Genomic DNA, 23,554 nt, shown 5'->3' with positions numbered 1-23,554 from the left:
TACAGGGTATTGTGATGTCATTATGGGGTATTGTGATGTCATTATGGGGTTTTGTGTGTCAATTGATGAGGAAAAAACTATTTAATCCGTTTTAGAATAAGGCTGTAACGTAACAAAATGTGGAAAAAGTCAAGCGTTCTGAATACTTCCTGAAAGCACTGAGGTGTTATGTGTTTACCTTGTCTGTCTTTTTGTTGCAGATTGTCGTCTGTATTGTTCTGTCTGAGATTATGGGTTCCTGATACAAACACCTCATTTTGTATTTGTAGAATTACATCTCTATGTTCTGTTCTATGTGATATGACATCGAGTGGCCCTTTGGGTTACTTTAGATTACCACAGGTGTCTGTAATTATCTCTGGCTGCTAAGGCTGCCCAAGTCTAATCTCTTTCCCATTAATTGACCAATCAGATCAGCACTGAAAATGATCTGGAGTGAAAAGATATATGATTGGTCAAAATACCAATTAGTGGGGGGTGACAGAATTGGTCTGCCTGTATAAACGCAGCCTGAGTGGCCTCATCTGTCCCACTGTTTGTGGAGATTTGCTCTGATGAAGGTTGAACGACCGAAAGATCTGTTTATTTTTTTTCTGTTTCTAAAGTCAGTAAATTCTAGAACCTATTTTCATACTTTCAAATAACGTCCTGGTTTTCGTGACACAGACATGTTTTTATCCATGTACAATAGAAGTTAATAAAAACATTTTCATTGAGTAGAACTATAACTAACTATCAGTAGATGTCCATACGAACCTATTCTACATAGCTGTATCTCTGGTGTGATCCGCAGCAGTCTCCGTAGCCGATCATTCTCCTCTTGGTACTCCACTATCATTTTAGCAAATGCCCCGGAAATCTCCACAGCAGCAAACGCCGTTAAACGTTCATTTAAAAACTCTTGAAACGACTGTAGTTTAGACATTTTCAGGGGACTGAGAGTTGGGTGTTCAGCAAGTATGGGATCTTGACGTGGGTCCTCCTGATCACATTCACTTTTCACACAAGGAGGAGTAAATATGAACTCTATGATATCAGGCTCCACCCCTTGAAGCTGCTCTTCCTCCTGACTGGTCCTGACTTCCTCCTGTTCCTCTTTAATCTGTTTGGTCTCTGGGTCCTTCTGCCCCAGACTGGGACTCCACTCCTGCTCACTGTGCTGTTGCTCAGAGGGAACCTCCTCTTCAGAGACAGAGAGCTGCACGGGTTCTGGAGGGACAGAGAAGAGGAGCAGAGGTTACCACAGTCCCCAAATCCAGAACAAATTCAAGAAAGCGATCAGTATTATGAAGAGCCATTGTTGCATCGAACTACGTTCCATCAAAATGTCTCAAGTGAACAGCAAACCTGTTTTAGAAAACAGATAAAGCAACACCTCACAATGCGTCTCCCCTATTTGACCTAGATCATTTGTGTCTATGTATTGATATGTAGGCTACGTGTGCCTGTTGTCTAGGGTAGCCTAGTGGTTAGAGCGTAGCCTAGTGGTTAGAAGTTCAAACCCCTGACTTGACAAGGTACAAATCTGTCGTTCTAACCCACTGTTCCTAGGCCGTCATTGAAAATAAGAATTTGTTCTTAACTGACTTGCCTAGTTAAATAAAGGTAAAAAAATATTGATATTATATCTATTAATGTTCTATATTATGTCATTCTGTATTATGTTTCATGTTTTGTGTGAACCCCAGGAAGAGTAGCTGCTGCTTTTGCAACAGCTAATGGGAATCCTAATAAAATACCAAATTACCACAGTATAAGTCCTAACCATAAAACGGTCAAACAGGGAAATGGGTCTAATCTTTTTTCAACCATTCATTTTTCCCCGTAGGGGATTTTACAATTACTTAAAATAAGGGCTGTGTTTCGTGTAGGCTTACCCTGGCGTGACATTTTGATAACCGTGTAAATCTCTCTAAGACAAGGTGACTTTTATTAATATATTCGCCTATATTTTATAATTTGTGGAACATTCCAACAGGAATCCAAAAAACTTCGTAAATAACAAGGTTGCAAACACAACGCATACAAAGTTGTATAGCGGCAGAGTAAGATACCAGGTATGGAGTGGTCTATTTCATTGCGTTTTTCACTCGCCACGTTAACTCTGAAAAATGTCTGTCCTCACTCTGGTAGCCTATGGACAAACATTAAGAACAAACTACGTGGTGAGTTGATGCCTATTCGGCAGCTAGTTAGCTAGGTTTGTATGCGTTGTTTGCTGGCATCCTTGTACTTCAGTTTTTGAAAGATTCATGTTGGACAAATTCCACAAATTATACCCCCTCAAAATGAAATTCTCCTAATGTGGCTAACAAAGAACTACAAACATAAAGAACTACAAACACCATAATGATCTGGACGGGACTGGTGTATCGAGGCAAAGGTTAATCAAATCTCTGGATTAACTATCTAATGTTTCTAAAATGTAGTAATGAATAAATTGGCTTAATTTCTTTAAATTGAACATTCTGTTAGCCAAGGTGTCAGCTAGAGATGACGTGCAGGCGCTTGCGGGGATTTGTTGTTTTGCATGATGTCTACTTTGAGGCAAATTAGCATTTTCGAAACTGAGAGTAAATAGAGCTGAATATTGGTAGAGGCTCCTCAGAGGAAGGGGAGGACCATCCTCTATTGGGAATTTAATACAAATACGAACCTATTTGACGTAGAGGTATCACCGGTGTCCTCCGCAGCAGTCTCCGTAGCCGATCATTCTCCTCCTGGTACTCCACTACCGTTTTCTCAACTGCACCAAAAATATCCACAGCAGCCGCCGATAAACGATCATTTAAAAACACACACAACATCTGTAGTTTAGACATTTTAATACAATTAGAGATGGGTAGCCTATTTAGTTTAGTAAGTATGTCTTTCTTTACTGCACACAAGGAACAATAAAAACTCGTTTCCAATCCTACTTCCGTGTTCTAGTCAAGGAATCTTGGGACGTTCTAGTTGGTGACGAACCCAGAAACACAACAGGGCCGCCAGCTGGATGGGAGTTTACTGTGCAAGGCAGCCTACAGACCAGCAGTAAAGGAGAACGGCAACATCAAATCGAATCAAATTTTATTGGTCACATGCGCATGGTTAGCTGATGTTAATGCGAATGTAGCTAAATGCTTGCGTTTCTAGTTCAAATCAAATCAATCAAATCAAATCAAATTTTATTTGTCACATACACATGGTTAGCAGATGTTAATGCGAGTGTAGCGAAATGCTTGTGCTTCTAGTTCCGACAATGCAGTAATAACCAACAAGTAATCTAACTAACAATTCCAAAACTACTGTCTTGTACACAGTGTGAGGGGATAAAGAATATGTACATAAGGATATATGAATGAGTGATGGTACAGAGCAGCATAGGCAGATACAGTAGATTGTATCGAGTACAGTATATACATATGAAATGAGTATGTAAACAAAGTGGCATAGTTAAAGTGGCTAGTGATACATGTATTACATAAGGATACAGTCGATGATATAGAGTACAGTATATACGTATGCCTATGAGATGAATAATGTAGGGTAAGTAACATTATATAAGGTAGCATTGTTTAAAGTGGCTAGTGATATATTTACATAATTTCCCATCAATTCCCATTATTAAAGTGGCTGGAGTTGAGTCAGTGTCAGTGTGTTGGCAGCAGCCACTCAATGTTAGTGGTGGCTGTTTAACAGTCTGATAGCCTTGAGATAGAAGCTGTTTTTCAGTCTCTCGGTCCCAGCTTTGATGCACCTGTACTGACCTCGCCTTCTGGATGATAGCGGGGTGAACAGGCAGTGGCTCGGGTGGTTGATGTCCTTGATGATCTTTATGGCCTTCCTGTGACATCGGGTGGTGTAGGTGTCCTGGAGGGCAGGTAGTTTGTCCCCGGTGATGCGTTGTGCAGACCTCACTACCCTCTGGAGAGCCTTACGGTTGAGGGCGGAGCAGTTGCCGTACCAGGCGGTGATACAGCCCGCCAGGATGCTCTCGATTGTGCATCTGTAGAAGTTTGTGAGTGCTTTTGGTGACAAGCCAAATTTCTTCAGCCTCCTGAGGTTGAAGAGGCGCTGCTGCGCCTTCTTCACAATGCTGTCTGTGTGAGTGGACCAATTCAGTTTGTCTGTGATGTGTATGCCGAGGAACTTAAAACTTGCTACCCTCTCCACTACTGTTCCATCGATGTGGATAGGGGGGTGTTCCCTCTGCTGTTTCCTGAAGTCCACAATCATCTCCTTAGTTTTGTTGACGTTGAGTGTGAGGTTATTTTCCTGACACCACACTCCGAGGGCCCTCACCTCCTCCCTGTAGGCCGTCTCGTCGTTCAGTTCAGGCAATGCAGTAATATCTAACAAATTCACAAGGACTACCTTATACACACATTGTAAGGGGACGGAATACATATATGGATGAGCGATGGCCGTGGCATTATTTAAAGTGACCTGTGATACCTTTATTAAATCCATTTATTAAAGTGGCCAGAGATTCGAGTCTGTATTTTGGCAGCAGCCTCTCTATGTTAGTGATGGCTGTTTAACAGACTGATGGCCTGTTTTTCAGTCTCTCGGTCCCTGCTTTGATGCACCTGTACTGACCTCGCCTTCTGGATGATAGCGGGGTGAACTTTGGCCTTCTTGTGACATCGGGTGCTGTAGGTGTCCCGGAGGGCAAGTAATTTGCCCCCGGTGATGCGTTGTGCAGACCTCACTTCCCTCTGGAGAGCCTTGTGGTTGAGGGAGGTGCAGTTGCCGTAACAGGTGGTGGTACAGGAGAGGGCTGAGAACGCAGCCTTTTGGGGCCCCAGTGTTGAGGATCAGCAGAGTGGAGGTGATGTTTCCTACCTTCACCACCTGGGGGCGGCCCGTCAGGAAGTCCAGGACCCAGTTGCACAGGGCGGGGTTCAGACCCAGGGCCTCGAGCTTAATGACGAGCTTGGAGGGTACTGTGGTGTTGAATGCTGAGCTATAGTCAATCAGCAGCATTCTTACATAGGTATTCCTCTTGTCCAGATGGGATAGGGCAGTGTGCAGAGTGATGGCGATTGCATCGTCTGTGGATCTATTGGGGCAGTTAGCAAATTGAAGTGTGTGTATCTAGGGTGTCAGGTAAGGTGGAGGTGATATGATCCTTGACTAATCTCTCAAAGCACTTCATTATGACAGAAGTGAGTGCTACTGGGTAGCGGTAGTCATTAAGTTCAGTTACCTTTGCCTTCTTGAGTAGCCACTTTAATGTTAGACAGCAATAAAAAGCTAGTATACATCTACGAAGAACTTCGGTTGTTACACCAGGGCTGGCAACTTTTGAAAAAAGCTTGGACTGACATTTGTTATGTGGATTTCATTTCCCCCTGGCCAGTGCCAACACACCATTCAGGGCAAGTGGGGTTTGAGCCCCCCCTGTTTAGCAAAAAATAATAATGTTTGCCTGTTTTGTTCTGTTATTTTGGCATTAATACGTGTCATATATCAGTTTGCAAACAATGTTAAAAATAATAATAATAATTGAGTAACTAAAGCCGCATACAACCGTGGTCTCTTTTTGACTTTCTTGAGTGAGGCAGCTCCAAAATGCAGGTGTTTCAGCCTAGCTCAGCTGATTTCTGTGGTGGTGGGGCTGCCAGAGGAAGATACGGAGCTTAGGGGTTGATTAATGTTCTCTAGTTGCGCTGTGATTGGCCCAGTGTTCTGTCAGTCATGGGGACACTACGTCACCGCAAAATCTACAGGGAGAGTTCAAAAATTCAAGCCCATCGGGTGCTGCAATACAGTTACATTAAGAAGTGCCCATCCAAGAAGGCTCAAGGTCATTGGCCACAGATAAAATGACATCAGATCACGTGATATCTACCGTATCTTTGATTGGACTGATCATGTCAACAACATACTTTCTAAATCTTAGCTAGCAAGCTAGACAATCATCATGAATCACGTCGACAATCTACTGGCAAATATTTTTTAACCCTTGTCATATGAAGAGAAATTATAGATAAAAATGTATCTTTGCCCACAAGGATTGTCGCGCCACCTTCCTGTTCAAGTGAGCACATCACAAGATGAATCCAAAAAAGTCTTGAATGCTGCTGCATTAATGATGTAATATGCCAGGGAGATATGTATACTGTAGCTAATAAAGTAATACTCAGTGTATGTTGTGTAGTAAGCTGTTTAGTAGCCCCTGTGCCTCACCCTAATAAATTGGTCCCTTTTCCCTCTCATAACTTAGCCTACTGTTCTGACTTGGTAGTGCACACGTAGCCTTTACCCATTTTTAAAGAAATATAATCATTGAATATTGTAAGAACTTTAACTGTCTCCTTATTTGCCCCCTTTATTTTTCTTACGGTTCTGACTTGGTGTACAGGGAGAATACTGTCAGAACGGCCCATGTTCTGAATTCTGTCACTGTACATTTCAAAAGTGCTGAACAAATAGTTATATTGACAACATCCTCCTAGCTCGCTCATTAATGTCTTAATCATAATTACAGATTGCCTCTCATCTGCTCGTCATCCCCTTATGCCATAGTTTGTACATCTCAATTGTCAATAGAAACCACATTTGTTTAAGCAAGGCAGCCATATCAGCATTGTTTTTATTAAAAGACAGTAAATGAGGCTTAATGAACTGTTTCGCCGACAGACCAGGCTGATAGCCAGGTGTAGCGGTGGTAAGGATTCACTCCATGGTGCTGAAAAGAAAGCTCTGCTGTTGGGACAGCTTTATGTCGGCCCTAACAGTTTGTGGGCACCCTTTGTCACCGCTACAGTGCAATTAATATTTTGTTTAGTGAGGAGTTTGCCCCACCAATCGCACTGCCCCTGGCACAATCCCTAGACGATAGACTGGGGGGTCCTTCCCCAGGAAGGTTTCTTCTGTCCATAGAATGTACAAACATTTTATAATTTTGGTGAGCTATTTCTTTAAAATAGGTCTGGAAGAAAATCCTGCTAGCTCTCCAGGAGGGTTGGCCACCCCAGATCTATGTTTCCCAAGTGATTGAAAATACTCGTTAAAACAATTCATTTTTCAAACCTTCTCGAAATATCTAATGAACATCAATATTCAGGTGGTTTTATGCCTACAAGTCGAAGATGCCGTTCATACTCTCTACACAAGACGAAATATGTGTATTATGAGTTGTGAGTCCCTCTACCATCTCTCTCTAGCATGTGCACAATACTAAAATGATATTTAATTCCCGAACCATTTGATATCCAATGCTTATTTGTATGCCTTATTCAAAACTGTCCGTGACGAGCTGTATAATTACATAGCCTCATATAATTCCTTTACAAAGACACAAGGAAGGCAAAAGAGATTTCCAATATGTGATTACACTGGCAGAACTGGGAAGAAGTGGAATAATAGAATAAGTTTGGGGAATAAGTTTGGGGAATAACAGTAGCGTTCTTGCTGACAAGCACAGCGATTACCCTACATTTTAGCCCATTGTTAATGAGAATTGTTCCTCTGATCAGACTAAATAAAGTACACTGAACAAAAATATAAACGCAACATGCAACGATTTGACTGAGTTTTACAGTTCATAAGGAAATCAGTCAATTGAAATAAATCCATTAGACCCTAATCTATGGATTTCACATGACTAAGCAGGGGTGTAACCATAGGTGGGTCTGGGAGGGCCCACCCACGGAACTAGATCCAACCAATCAGAATGAGTTTTTCCCCACAAAAAAGGGCTTTATTACATACAGAAATACTCACCAAGGTGCACCTGTGTAATGATCATGCTGTTTAATCAGCTTCTTGATATGCCATAACTGTCAGGTGGGTGGATTATATTAACAAAGGAGAAATGCTCACTAACAGGGATGTAATTAATTTTTTTATTTTACCTGTATTTAACTAGGCAAGTCAGTTAAGAACAAATTCTTATTTTCAATGACGGCCTAGGAACAGTGGGTTAACTGCCTGTTCAGGGGCAGAACGACAGATTTTGTATCTTGTCAGCTTGGGGGTTTGAACTTGCAACCTTCTGGTTACTAGTCCAACGCTCTAACCACTAGGCTACCCTGCTGCCCCAAACAAATTTGTGCACAATATTTGAGAGAAATAAGCTTTTTGTGCGTATGGAACATTTTCTGGGATATTTTATTTCAGTGCATGAACCAACACTGCATTTATATTTTTGTTCAGTATACCGTGGAAAGAAAAAGTATGTGAACCCTTTGGAATTACCTGGATTTCTGCATAAATTAGTATTCAAATTGGATCTGATCTTCACAAAGATAGATAAACAGTCTGCCTAATCTAATAACACACAAATTAGTGTATTTTTCTTGTCTATATTGAATACATAATTTAACCATTCACAGTGTAGGTTGTAAAAAGTATTTGAACCCCTAGGCTAATGACTTCTCCAAAAGCTAATTGGAGTCAAGAGTCAGCTAACCTGGAGTCCAATCAATGAGATGAGATTGGAGATGTTGGTTAGAGCTGCCTTGCCCTATAAAAAACATTCACAAAATTGCCTGATGTGAACCATGCCTCAAACAAAAGAGATCTCAGAAGACCTAAGATTGAGAATTGTTAACTTGCATAAAGCTGGAAAGGGTTACAAAAGTATCTCTAAAAGCCTTGATGTTCATCCGTCCACGGTAAGACACATGGTCTATAAATGGAGAAAGTTCAGCACTGTTGCTACTCTCCCTAGGAGTGGCTGTCCTGCAAAGATGACCGCAAGAGCACAGCGCAGAATGCTCAACGAGGTTAAGAAGAATCCTAGAGTGTCAGCTAAAGACTTACAGAAATCTCTGGAACATGCTAACATCTCTGTTGACGAGTCTACAATACGTGAAACACTAAACAAGAAGGGTGTTCATGGGAGGATACCAAGGAAGAAGCCAATGCTGTCCAAAAAAACATTGTTGCAAGTCTGAAGTTTGCAAAAGTGCACCTGGATGTTCCACAGTGCTACTTGCAAAATATTCTGAGTTGTTTGGAAGGAACACACAACACTGTGGGAAAAAAAGGCACAGCACATCAACATCAAAACCTCATCCAAACTGTAAAGTATGGTGGAGGGAGCATCATGGTCTGGGGCTGCTTTGCTGTCTCAGGGTCTGGACAGCTTGCTATCATCAACGGAAAAATAAATTCCCAAGTTTATCAATACATTTTGCAGGAGAATGTTAGATTTTCTGCCAATTGAAGCTCAACAGAAGATGGGTGATGCAACAGGACAACGACCCTGTTGGGTGGGTGGATGTGTGTGTGTGTGTGGGTGGGTGGGTGGATGTGTGTGGGTGGGTGGGTGGGTGGATGTGTGTGTGTGTGTGTGTGTGTGTGCGGCACAGCAGCATATCATGGATTTCATTTTCAATTTCCTATTTGTGTGTGCATGTATTTATTGAATTCTAATTCCAGGTTTGGTCCTCCAGTTACCCAAGACCACTTACTGGGAGGGGAAGTTGGGTAGAGAGGAGGGGAGCAGGACGGCCTTTTCTACAGGGTTTTACTAAGGTACAGCCCAGTGATTATGGATAACTACAATCAGGGGAAGTAGTTGTAATGAGTAACAGGGTGGTGATATAGGATGAATATTTTAATAAAAGGACAGAACTAATTGTAACACGGGTGACTCCTGACAGCTGCTACTGATGTGACAGCGTGCACTAAAACCAGAGAATGCAGTTATAGAGAATGTTATGGAATTGGGGCTGGAAGAACACTGTAGTTCACTTAAAACAGAGTTTACACTAATACAAAATAAACTCATCAGGCGTCAACTGTATATAATTTATTAGCAGTATTAGGACAATCTATGATAAATACTCTTGGACAGATGGAAGGAGATATTTTTTATGTATCAATAACATCAGACTGACCATTCTCTCATCAAAACAAACAATCAGGAATTTCAGTTTTTAAAACATCAAGAGACTTTGAACAGGGGACCTGTGAGTTTCCTCCAATACTTTCCTCCAACAGGTTTTAGGTAGTCTAGTGGTTAAGAGAGGCAAGACCGTAGTCTAGTGGTTAAGAGAGGCAAGACCGTAGTCTAGTGGTTAAGAGAGACAAGACCGTAGTCTAGTGGTTAAGAGAGACAAGACCGCAAGCGGAGGGGTCCAATCCCATTGGACAAGTGAGTGGTTACTGGTATCAAATCCTAGATGCCATACCTGCTGTTCTGCCCTTGAGCAAGGCACTTAACCCCCCACAACTGCTTCACAGGAACTTTAGTATGGCAGCTCCAAGCTCTATATACACGGTACATTCAGAAAAATATTCAGACACCTCAACTTTTCCACTTTGTTACTTTACAGCCATATTCTAACATTACATTTGGTTTTTCTCATCAATCTACACTCAATACCCCCAAAATGAAAAAGCAAAAACTGATTTTTTTTAAAAGAAATTGTAGCAAATTGATGACAAACTGAAATATCCCATTTACATAAGTATTCAGACCCTTTACTCAGTACTTTGTTGAAGCACCTTTGGCAGTGATTACAGCCTTGAGACTTCTTGAGTATGACGGTACAAGCTTGGCACACCTGTATTTGGGGAGTTTCTCCCATTCTTCTCTGCAGATCCTCTCAAGCTCTGTCAGGTTGGGTGGGTAGCATCGCTGCACAGATATTTTCAGGTCTCTCCAGAGATGTTGGATCGGGTTCAAGTCTGGGCGCTGGCTGGGCCACTCAAGGACATTCAGAGACTTGTCCTGAAGCCACTCCTGCATTGTCTTCGCTGTGTGCTTAGGGTCTTTGTCCTGTTAGAAGGTGAACCTTCACCCCAGTCTGAGGTCCTGAGCGCTCTGGAGCAGGTTTTCATCAAGGATCTCTGTATTTTTCTCCGTTCATCTTTTCCTTGATCCTGACTAGTCTCCCAGTCCCTGCCACTGAAAAACATCCCCACAGCATGATGCTGCCACCACCATGCTTCACCGTAGCGATGGTGCCAGGTTTCCTCTAGACGTGCCTCTTGATATTCAGGCCAAAGATTTCGATCTTGGTTTCATCAGACCAGAGAATCTTGTTTCTCCTGGTCAGAGTCCTTTAGGTACCTTTTGGCAAACTCCAAGTGGGCTGTCATGTACCTTTTACTGAGCAGTGGCTTCTGTCTGGCTACTCTACCATAAAGGTCTGATTGGTGGAGTGCTGCAGAGATGGTTGTCCTTCTTGAAGGTTCTCGCATCTCCACATAGGAACTCTGGAGCTCTGTCAGAGTGACCATCGGGTTCTTCGACACCTCCCTGAACAAGGCCCTTCTCCCCCGATTGCTCAGTTTGGCCGGGAAGCCAGCTCTAGGAAGAGTCTTGGTGGTTCCAGCCTTCTTCCATTTAAGAATGATGGAGGCCAATGTGTTCTTGGGGACCTTCAATGCTGCAGAATGTTTTTGGTACCCTTCCTCAGATCTGTGCCTCGGCACAATCCTGTTTCGGAGCTGTACGGACAATTCCTTCGAACTCATGTTTCTTGGTTTTTGCTCTGACATGCACTGTCATCTGTGGGACCTTATATAGACAGCTGTGTGCCTTTCCAGATCATATCCAATAATTTGAGTTTACAGGTGGACTCCAATCAAGTTGTAGAAACATCAAGGATTATCAATGGAAACAGGATGTACCTGAATAGTTAAGTAAAGAAGGTTACATTTTTTTTATACATTTGCAAACATTTCTGAAGACTTGTTTTTGCTTTGTCTGACATCGCTAATTGAGTGACTGTCAGTGACAAAGTGCTGATGCACAACCAAATGTTTAAATTGGACCTGGTGTATTCTACTATTCTGAGACTTTAATAGTAAGTTGAGACCCAAACTGAGCTCCTAAGATATTGTCAAACCACGTCAAGAGGCAGTCAATGAACTGGGAGTAGCTGGAGATGGACTTGACCTCCAGGCAAGCAACCAGAGCCATGTCGTCTGCATATGAGGGCCATATCGCTGTTACTTCCTAAGAGATTTATCCACATCCTGCCTTTTTATTCACTTACCTGACCTTTTTTTTTTAAAACTAGGCAAGTCAGTTAAAAACAAATTCTTACTTACAATGACGGCCTACACCGGCCAATCCCGGACAACGCTGGGCCAATTGTGCGCCGCCCTATGGGACTCCCAATCACGGTCTGTTGTGATACAGCCTGACAGACAATCTCTTTGTCCTATTGTCCTTTCTTCTTTCAGTTTCTGTCCTGTTTCTTTCCTTTGTGGACTTTATCCACATGCCTCAGCAGATTCGTCTTCTGAGTGAATCTTTTACCACAGACGGAGCAGCCATGGTGTTTCTCTCCTGTGTGAATCAGTTTGTGCCTCCTTAGGTCCCCTTTCTGATTGAAGCTTTTCCCACAGTCACCACAGCTAAATGCTTTCTCTCCTGTGTGAGTCACTTTGTGCATGGTTAGGTGCCCCTTCCGATTGAAGCTTTTCCCACAGTCACCACAGCTAAATGGTTTCTCTCCTGTGTGAGTCAGATTGTGCATGGTTAGGTGCCCCTTCCGATTGAAGCTTTTCCCGCAGTCATCACAGCTAAATGGTTTCTCTCCTGTGTGAATCAGTTTGTGCATGGTTAGGTGCCCCTTTCGATTGAAGCTTTTCCCGCAGTCAACACAGCTAAATGGTTTCTCTCCTGTGTGAGTCACTTTGTGCATGTTTAGGTGCCCCATCCGATTGAAGCTTTTCCCACAGTCACCACAGCTAAATGGTTTCTCTCCTGTGTGAATCAGTTTATGTTCAGTTAGGCTCATCTTCCGATTGAAGCTTTTCCCACAGTCACCGCAGCTAAAAGGTTTCTCTCCTGTGTGAATCCTCATGTGATTGGACAGAGCTCCTTTTTGTTTGAAGGTCATTCCACAAACAGGGCAGACACAGGGTTTCCCACTGTGACAGAGTCGGACATGGGCCTTCAGTTTACAGGTGGAGCTGAAGCTTTTCTTGCAGAACTGACATTCACTGGGTCTGTTCTTGGTGAGAGTCACGTGTCTCTTCAGGTCAGCTTTTTTAGCAAACGTTTCACCACAGTCACGGCAGCTGTGAGTTTTTCTAGATGTGGTGCTGGGTTTGGAACAGTGTTTCTTCAATGGTGGACTGGGATCCAATGGTGGGCTGGGATCCAATGGTGGACTGCTGTCAAGTCCTACTGTGTAGCTGCTTACAGCTGAACTGTGTCTGGAGGCAACGTTTTGATTATCTGGAAGGTCACAGGGAATGTTGAGACCCTTAATGTGGGTCACAGTGACAAAAGGTTTGAGATTCACTGGTTTAGAGTCTCTCTCTCTGTTCTCCACAGTCTGGGTTTGGGGAAGAGTCAAGGACTGAAGTGGGTCCTCCAGATCACATTCACTTTTCACACAGGAAGGAGTGAATATGAACTTCATGATATCAGGCTCTAGACCTTGAAGCTGCTCTTCCTCCTGACTGGTCCTGACTTCCTCCTGTTCCTCTTTAATCTGTTTGGTCTCTGGGTCCTTCTGTCCCAGACTGGGGCTCCACTCCTGCTCACAGTGCTGCTGCTCAGGGGGAACCTCTTCTTCAGAGACAGAGAGCTGCAGGGAGTCTGGAGGGAAGGAGAGGAGGAGCAGAGGTTACCTATACAGCCTGGATACAGAGGTTACCTATACAGCCTGGATACAGAGGTTACCTATACAGCCTGGATACAGAGGTTACCTATACAGCCTGGATACAGAGGTTACCCTGCTATACAGCCTGGATACAGAGGTTACCCTGCTATACAGCCTGGATACAGAGGTTACCTATACAGCCTGGATACAGAGGTTACCTATACAGCCTGGATACAGAGGTTACCTATACAGCCTGGATAGCTAGCTATACAGTCTTGATACTAGGGCTGGGCTATATCGAGTTTTTCAAATATATTTTAGCGTGATATGTAAAATGCCTGTATCGCAAGAATCGAGGTTATGTTGTAATGTTGTAACGTTTTGCAAATGCAGCATCTCACGGTCTCTTCTCTGTCAGCCCAATCATGTCCCAATTGCATGACAAGACGTGCACAGAGGTTATCCACCAATCACAACCCGAGACAGCCTTTCACATATTGTAACCACGCCGGAGAAGTGTAGCGATAAAATCATCCCCCAAAAGGGCAGCAATGTTTTTTCAGTAATATGGAAGTGGTTCGGGTTTAAGAGGTCTGATGTTCAGCAAACGAATGTCCTGTGTAAAAATGTGTCGAAAGACGACGAGCAGCAGCACAACCAACCCCTCCAACTGAAACACGCGGTGGAATGGGAGGAATGCGGGAAAAACGTCTGATAAAAGACAAACTACCAGCCGCATCCTTTTCAAATGTTATCTCTTCTGACAAGAAAGGTTTGAGTTGGAAGGAGATAACGGATGCAGTGACCTATTACTACGCGAAAGATATCTTTACAGCAGAAAAGACAGGCTTTAAAAAGCTGCTAGGTAACACAGTTGACCACACATCAGCTGCCAAGTCGCAAGTATTTCACTGAAGAAGCCCTGCGGTGATTATACTCTGCTATCCGCGAAAGAGTGACAGAGAAGCTGGCTCGTGTTTCTTATTTTTCCACCTCAGCCGACCTATTGTCGAGCAGAACATCAGAAACTCTGTACCTAAGTTTGACAGTCCACTACGTAAATGACTACTGGAAATTGCAACATGTCTGCCTCCAGACGTCTTACTTCCCCGATGATCATAGGGGTGAAGTAATAGCCCCGGGTCTCAAAGACTCTCTGGCATCGGGGAAGATGAGCCTGACAGCGGGAGCAACATGATAAAAGCACTGCGCTTGAACAACTGGACCGGCCTGCAGTGCTTTGGGCCCAGGCTTCACCTCGACATCGGTATGTGTGACATTGGATAATTAAAGTGCATTCAAAGTAGTGATGTTCAGGCCAGCTGTAGGCTAATGTGTTAGTAGTTGTGTCGTTCTGCCAATCCAATAGCAAAGAACCACAGGCTGTTTTAATTATAACAACAAATTTAACTAAATTAATACATTTTAAAACAAAATGATTATATATAAATTACATATTCAAACAGCTAGTGGTTAAACATTCCTAGACAATAGAATAAACGTGTGGGTGTGTTCATTTGTTTTGCACAAATAAGCCTTGAGCGCTACTTTTTATTTTAATAAAGAACATTCATTTAAGAATGTCTTGACCTTTTTTATGTTTGGAGATAAACAAGAAATCGAGATTTAATGTGAATCATCCAAACCCCTGAAAAAAATGTAGATATTATTTTTAGGCCATATGAGGATGTATTGTATGTTGAGGTCCCTGGTAAAAACCTCTGTATCCAGGCTGTTAGGACTGAATGAGGATGTATTGTATGGTGAGGTCCCTGGTAAAAACCTCTGTATCCAGGCTGTTAGGACTGAATGAGGATGTATTGTATGTTGAGGTCCATGGTAAAAACCTCTGCGTTCAGACACTCTAGGTCTGGAAAAGAGGTTGTGTTAAGGACGTGGTCACATGACATGTGATTTACATCCTACGCTGTGTCTGTGGCAACATGTACGTGGGCCAGACATCCAGATGCTTGAAACCGAGCTGAAGTAAGGATGAAAATAACCTTGTTGCTTGTCTCTTTGTCCGGTGCTCTAACAGCGTGTCTTCTCTTCAATTCCAGGTGGAAGTGTCACCAAGAGGAGACGACAACCCTTCTGGATATATACTTTACGCATCCAACTCAATCATCAAGTTTGCAGACGACACAACAGTAGTTGGCCTGATTACCAACAACGACGAGACAGACTACAGGGAGGAGATGAGGGCCCTGGTGGAGTGGTGTCAAGAAAATAACCTCTCCCTCAACGTGAACCAAATGAAGCTGATCGTGGACTTTAGGAGACAGCAGAGGGAGCCCCAATCCACATCGACAGGACCGCAGTGGAGAAGGTGGAAAGCTTCAAGTTCCTCGGCGTACACACCACTGACAATCTGAAATGGTCCACCCACACAGACATTGTGGTGAAGAAGGTGCAACGGGGGGCTTGGCCCCTAAGACCCTCAGAAACTTTGACAGATGTACAATCGAGAGCATCCTGTCAGGCTGTATCACCGCCTGGTACGGCCACTGCACCGCCCGCAACTGCAGGGCTCTCCAGAGGGTGAAGCGGTATGCCAAACACATCCCCGGGGGCACAATGCCTGCCCTCCAGGACACCTACAGCACCCGATGTCCCAGGAAGATGATCAAGGACAACAACCACCCGAGCCACTGCCTGTTCTCCCGCTATCATCCAGAAGGCGAGGTCAGTACAGGTGCATCAAAGCTGTGACCGAGAGACTGAAAAACAGCTTCTATCTCAAGGCTATCAGACTGTTAAATAGCCATCACTAGGCTTCTTCCACCCGGTTACTCAACCCTGCACCTTAGAGGCTGCTGCCCTGTGTACATAGACATGGAATCAATGGTCACTTTAATAGTGTTTACATACTGTTTTACTCATCTCATATGTATATACTGTATTCTATTCTACTGTATTTTAGTCAATGCCACTCCAACATTGCTCGTCATAATATTTATATATTTCTTAATTCCATTCTTTTACTTTTTAGATTTGTGTACAGTTGTGAATTTTTAGATATTCCTGCACTGTTGGAGCTCAGAACACAAGCATGTCAATACACTCGCAATAACATCTGCTAAATGTGTATGTGACCAATTTAATTTGAAGTACAGTGAGATCCTTGATGAAAACCTGCTCTAGAGCGCTCAGCACCTCAGAAAGGGGGCGACGGTTTTAACAGGACTACGACCCTAAGCACACAGCCAAGACAACGCAGGAGTGGCTTCGGGACAAGTCTCTGAATGTCCTTGAGGGGCCCAACCAGAGTCCGGACTTGAACCCGATCTAACATCTCTGGAGAGACCTGAAAATAGTTGTGCAGCGACGCTCCCCATCCAACCTGTCAGAGCTTGAGAGGATCTGCAGAGAAGAATGGGAGAAACTCCCCAAATACAAGTGTGACAAGCTTGTAAACCTGGACCCGTACAAATCAGCTGGGCTTGACAATCTGGACCCTCTATTTCTGAAACTATCCGCCGCCATTGTCGCAACCCCTATTACCAGCCTGTTCAATCTCTCTTTCTCTGGTTTCCGAGCCGGTCCGAGCCGGTGGTGTGGGGGCTGTGCTTTGGCAAAGTGGGTGGGGTTATATCCTTCCTGTTTGGCCCTGTCCGGGGGTGTCCTCGGATGGGGCCACAGTGTCTCCTGACCCCTCCTGTCTCAGCCTCCAGTATTTATGCTGCAGTAGTTTATGTGTCGGGGGGCTAGGGTCAGTTTGTTATATCTGGAGTACTTCTCCTGTCCTATTCGGTGTCCTGTGTGAATTTAAGTGTGCTCTAATTCTCTCTTTCTCTCTCTCTGAGGACCTGAGCCCTAGGACCATGCCTCAGGACTACCTGGCATGATGACTCCTGGATGTCCCAGTCCACCTGGTCGTGCTGCTGCTCCAGTTTCAACTGTTCTGCCTTATTATTATTCGACCACGCTGGTCATTTATGAACATTTGAACATCTTGGCCATGTTTTGTTATAATCTCCACCCGGCACAGCCAGAAGAGGACTTGCCACCCCACATAGCCTGGTTCCTCTCTAGGTTTCTTCCTAGGTTTTGGCCTTTCTAGGGAGTTTTTCCTAGCCACCGTGCTTCTACACCTGCATTGCTTGCTGTTTGGGGTTTTAGGCTGGGTTTCTGTACAGCACTTTGAGATATCAGCTGATGTACGAAGGGCTATATAAATAAATTTGATTTGATATCGTCTGAGATCCCCAAGGATTGGAAAGCTGCCGCAGTCATCCCCCTCTTCAAAGGGGGAAACACCCTGGACCCAAACTGTTAGACCTATATCCATCCTGTCCTGCCTATCTAAGGTCTTCGAAAGCCAAGTCAACAAACAGGTCACAGACCATCTCGAATCCCACCTTACCTTCTCCGCTGTGCAATCTGGTTTCCGAGCCGGTCACGGGTGCACCTCAGCCAAGCTCAAGGTACTAAACGATATAACCGCCATCGATAAGACAGTACTGTGCAACCGTCTTCATCGACCTGGCCAAGGCTTTCGACTCTGTCAATCACCGTATTCTTATCGGCAGACTCAACACCCTTGGCTTCTCAAATGACTGCCTTGCCTGGTTCACCATCTACTTTGCAGACAGAGTTCAGTGTGTCAAATCGGAGGGCATGTTGTCCGGTCCTCTGGCAGTCTCTATGGGGGTGCCACAGGGTTCAATTCCCGGGCCGACTCTTTTCTCTGTATATATCAATGATGTTGCTCTCCCACCACTGCGACCTGTATGCTCTAGTCGGCTGGCCCTCGCTACATATTCGTCGCCAGACCCACTGGCTCCAGGTCATCTACAAGTCCATGCTAGGTAAAGCTCCGCCTCATCTCAGTTCACTGGTCACGATAACAACACCCACCCGTAGCACGCGCTCCAGCAGGTGTATCTCACTGATCATCCCTAAAGCCAACACCTCATTTGGCCGCCTTTCGTTCCAGTTCTCTGTTGCCTGTGACTGGAACGAATTGCAAAAATTGCTGAAGTTGGAGACTTATCTCCCTCACCAACTTCAAACATCTGCTATCTGAGCAACTAACCGATCGCTGCAGCTGTACATAGTCCATCGGTAAATAGTCCACCCAATTTACCTACCTCATCCCCATACTGTTTATATTTATTTACTTTTCTGCTCTTTTGCACACCAGTATCTCTACCTGCACATGACCATCTGATCATTTATCACTCCAGTGTTAATCTGCAAAATTGTAATTATTCGCCTACCTCCTCATGCCTTTTGCACACAATGTATATAGACTCTTTTCTTTCCTACTGTGTTATTGACTTGTTTATTGTTTATTCCATGTGTAACTCTGTGTTGTCGTCTGTTCACACTGCTATGCTTTATCTTGGCCAGGTCGCAGTTGTAAATGAGAACTTGTTCTCAACTAGCCTACCTGGTTAAATAAAAATACCCAAGAAGACTCGAGGCTGTAATCGCTGCCAAAGGTGCTTCAACGAAGTACTGAGTAAAGGGTCTGAATACTTATGTAAATGGGATATGCAAAAAAATTCAAAAAATCTCTTTCTGCTTTGTCATTATGGGGTATTGTGATGTCATTATGGGGTATTGTGATGTCATTATGGGGTATTGTGATGTCATTATAGGGTATTGTGATGTCATTATAGGGTATTGTGAAGTCATAGGGTATTGTGATGTCATTATGGGGTATTCTGATGTCATTATGGGGTATTGTGATGTCATTATGGGGTATTGTGATGTCATTATGGGGTATTGTGATGTCATTATGGGGTATTGTGTGATGATTGATGAGGAAAAAACTATTTAATCCATTTTAGAATAAGGCTGTAACGTAACAAAATGTGGAACAAGTCAAGCGTTCTGAATACTTCCTGAAAGCACTGAGGTGTTATGTGTTTACCTTGTCTGTCTTTTTGTTGCAGATTGTCGTCTGTTTTGTTCTGTCTGAGATTATGGGTTCCTGATACAAACACCTCATTTTGTATTTGTAGAATTACATCTCTATGTTCTGTTCTATGTGATATGACATCGAGTGGCCCTTTGGGTTACTTTAGATTACCACAGGTGTCTGTAATTATCTCTGGCTGCTAAGGCTGCCCAAGTCTAATCTCTTTCCCATTAATTGACCAATCAGATCAGCACTGAAAATGATCTGGAGTGAAAAGATATATGATTGGTCAAAATACCAATTAGTGGGGGGTGACAGAATTGGTCTGCCTGTATAAACGCAGCCTGAGTGGCCTCATCTGTCCCACTGTTTGTGGAGATTTGCTCTGATGAAGGTTGAACGACCGAAAGATCTGTTTATTTTTTTTCTGTTTCTAAAGTCAGTAAATTCTAGAACCTATTTTCATACTTTCAAATAACTTCCTGGTTTTCGTGACACAGACATGTTTTTATCCATGTACTGTCAGTACGTCCACATACGAACCTAGTAGATCTACATACAAACCTAGTAGATCCACATACGAACCTAGTAGATCTACATACGAACCTAGTAGATCTACATACGAACCTAGTAGATCCACATACGAACCTAGTAGATCCACATACGAACCTAGTAGATCTACATACGAACCTAGTAGATCCACATACAAACCTAGTAGATCCACATACTAACCTAGTAGATCTACATACGAACCTAGTAGATCTACATACTAACCTGTTCTACATAGTTTAATCTCTGGTGTGATCCGCAGCAGTCTCCGTAGCAGATCATTCTCTTCCTGGTACTCTGCTACTGCTTTCGCAAATGCCCCAGAAATCTCCACAGCAGCAAACGCCGTTAAACGCTCATTTAAAAACTCTTGAAACGACTGTAGTTTAGACATTTTCAGGAGAGTTGGGGGTTCAGCAAGTATGGGATCTTGACGTGGGTCCTCCTGATCACATTCACTTTTCACACAAGGAGGAGTAAATATGAACTCTATGATATCAGGCTCCACCCCTTGAAGCTGCGCTTCCTCCTGACTGGTCCTGACTTCCTCCTGTTCCTCTTTAATCTGTTTGGTCTCTGGGTCCTTCTGTCCCAGACTGGGGCTCCGCTCTTGCTCACAGTGCTGCTGCTCAGGGGGAACCTCCTCTTCAGAGACAGAGGGCTGCAGGGATTCTGGAGGGAAGGAGAGAAGGAGCAGAGGTTACCTATACAGCCTGGATACAGAGGTTACCCAGCTATACAGCCTGGATACAGAGGTTACCACAGTCCCCAAATCCAGAACAAATTCAAGAAAGCGGTCTTACCCTTTACAATGACTTAAAATAAGGAGTCTTACCCTTTACAATGACTTAAAATAAGGAGTCTTACCCTTTACAATGACTTAAAATAAGGAGGCTTACCCTGGCATGACATTTTGATAACCGTGTAAATCTCTCCAGGACAAGGTGACTTTTATCAATATATTCACCTATATTTACTACCCCAAAATTAAATGCTAATCAGCTCCTGATGTGGCTATCATAAAGAACTACAAATGCCATGATGATCTACATGAGACTGCCGAATCGAGGCAAAGGTAAGAATCTCTGGATTAACTATCTAATGTTATCTAAAATATAGTAATGAATAAATTGGCTACATTTCCTTAAATTGAACATTCTGTGAACTGTCTTGTGCAAATGTTTAATTGACAAAATACCTGTTAGCAAAGGTGTCTGCTAGAGATGATGAGCAGGCGCTGCAGGGATTTGTAGTTTCCCACGACGTCTACTTTGATGCTAATTAGCATTTTCGAATCAGAGAGTAAATAAAGCCAAAAATCAGTGGAAGTCCAGCGAATTTCATTTTCATTTTTTTCATAACAAAAAAAAAAAGTTATCCTTCTTAGATAAAACTATACTAAATATATTTACGTCACCAAATAATTGATTAAAACACTGTTTTGCAATGAAGGTCTACAGTAGCCTCAGCAGCACTCTGTAGGGTAGCACCATGGTGTAGCTAGCTGTACGACAGCTAGCTTCCATCCTCCTCCGAGTACATTGACTTCAATACAAAACCTAGTAGGCTCATGTTCTCACCCCCCCCCCCCCCCTCCTTCTTTAGACTTACACAGTAATTATGACATCTTCGAGACGACATCCTCCAACCTATCAGAGCTCTTGCAGCATGAACTGACATGTTGTCCACACAATCATAGGATCAGAGAATTAAACTAGTACTAAAAGCATAAGCTACAGCTAGCTAGCACGGCATAACATGCATGTGATGAGTAGTTGACTTAAAAGAGAGAAAGACAATAGTTGATCACTTTTGAACAAATTAATTTCTTAAATGAAGAGCGAGAGAAAGCTATAATTCATATTTTTTTAACACTTCCACTTTCACTTACTTAGCTAGCGAATGCAGCTAGCTAGTTTAGCCTACTTAAACAAAAATGGATGCTATGTTAGCTTGCTGGACATGGCGATCCAACTGTTGGATTAGTAATTACACCCTAGATCAGTTAGATGCAGGCAAGAGTCTGCATGGCGGTATTAAATGTGTCGCTGTCTGTCACCTAAAATGTTTCTCAACCTGTGAATGCATCTATGTTGTAAACTTTCATTCATAGGCTAGGTTGTAGCAACCTCATGATGGCTATAGGGAAAATGTGAGTATCATGTAGTAACCTAAACCTATCAATGTTACATTGAGCTGGGCGAATGGAATATGAATGACAGTCATCCAATATGCTAATAGAAATAAGGCCGTGCTCATAAAAAAAACAGCACCGACCGCCACTGAAGAAAATATTGCTAAAAGTCACCTTGTCAGAGAGAGATATACATGGTTATCAAACCGTCACACCGGGGTAAGCCAACAGGAAACGCAGTCCAAATGTTACGTCTTCTAAAATCCCCTATGGGAAAAATTAATGGTGGGAAAACGATTGGAACCCTGTTTGAGCGCTAGGTTTTATGGGTATTATTACACCCCCACTGTGGGACTCTATACAGGCTTTAGACATCAGGGTTAGGGTCAATTATTTGAATTTAAGACAGTAAATTCAAGACTAGGTTAACTACAATGCCAATTCAATAATTAAAAACTAGAATCCATTTTCAATTACTTCTCAGTATAAATTAAAATCACTTCCTGTTGTTATGACAATGTTTTTATCCATGCACGGTAGGTTTAAAAACAACTTCTTAAACGTGTATGAAGTGGTGATCAGTTAACAGTTTATCAATAAAGTATAACTATAGCTAGCTATCAGTATCTACATACGAACCTATTCGACATAGTTGTATCTCTGGTGTCCTCCGCAGCAGTCTCCGTAGCCGATCATTCTCCTCCTGGTACTCCACTACCGTTTTCTCAACTGCACCAAAAATATCCACAGCAGCCGCCGATAAACGATCATTTAAAAACACACACAACATCTGTAGTTTAGACATTTTAATAAAATTAGAGATGGGTAGCCTATTTAGTTTAGTAAGTATGTCTTTCTTTACTGCACACAAGGAACAATAAAAACTCGTTTCCAATCCTACTTCCGTGTTCTAGTCAAGGAATCTTGGGACGTTCTAGTTGGTGACGAACCCAGAAACACAACAGGGCCGCCAGCTGGATGGGAGTTTACTGTGCAAGGCAGCCTACAGACCAGCAGTAAAGGAAAACGACGACTACATGTAGACAAATAGTGGTTATCATAAGTATAGGATGATCTGGGTGAATCAATTCTTCCTCAGGAGTCAACAGTTTATCATTACTCCATACAAGATTAAATCAACATGATGAATGAGCAGCATTAGGTCAGAATTTATGAGAAATACTCTTGGACAAATGCAAGGATACCTTTTCTGGAATTGTTTTTCATTTAATGTATCAATTACATCAGCCTGACCTAAATCAAATGATCAGATATTGCTGTTTCTAATGAAGGGGAAAATTAAACAGACTTTGAACAGCAGAACTGTGAATTTCCTACAATACTCTGTACGGTTTGATCATTTCCTTGTCATTCAAATCAAATCAAACTTTATTTACATACACTGTTTTACAACATTAAGTCCATGGTACAGTATATGTATTTATCTGAGACCCACAGTATGAATGGTCTGGGGTTACTCTCCTTTCCTAAGAG

The 23,554-nt window shown here is 43.0% G+C and overlaps 1 protein-coding gene across 1 annotated transcript in view; it reads right to left on the bottom strand.

Annotated features, from left to right (window-relative positions):
* The window catches only part of LOC139417032 (zinc finger protein 107-like), a 31,153-nt gene extending 8,122 nt beyond the window's left edge, over positions 1–23,031 (bottom strand). Inside the window, exons 1-6 of the mRNA XM_071166267.1 lie at positions 22,700–23,031; positions 20,152–20,598; positions 12,135–13,504; positions 4,587–4,775; positions 2,657–2,927; positions 757–1,209 (exon numbers count right to left, since the gene is read on the bottom strand). Of these exons, the coding sequence (XP_071022368.1) occupies positions 757–1,209; positions 2,657–2,927; positions 4,587–4,775; positions 12,135–13,504; positions 20,152–20,598; positions 22,700–22,865 (2,896 nt within the window). The 5' untranslated portion in view covers positions 22,866–23,031. The remainder of the gene's footprint in view (positions 1–756; positions 1,210–2,656; positions 2,928–4,586; positions 4,776–12,134; positions 13,505–20,151; positions 20,599–22,699) is intronic.
* Positions 23,032–23,554: the final 523 nt, after the last annotated feature.

The sequence above is a fragment of the Oncorhynchus clarkii genome, chromosome 9, assembly GCF_045791955.1.
Source record: "Oncorhynchus clarkii lewisi isolate Uvic-CL-2024 chromosome 9, UVic_Ocla_1.0, whole genome shotgun sequence".
Taxonomy (NCBI): domain Eukaryota; kingdom Metazoa; phylum Chordata; class Actinopteri; order Salmoniformes; family Salmonidae; genus Oncorhynchus; species Oncorhynchus clarkii.
The sequence above is the reverse complement of the archived record's forward strand: the minus strand, read 5'-3'. Positions and strand labels throughout refer to the sequence as shown.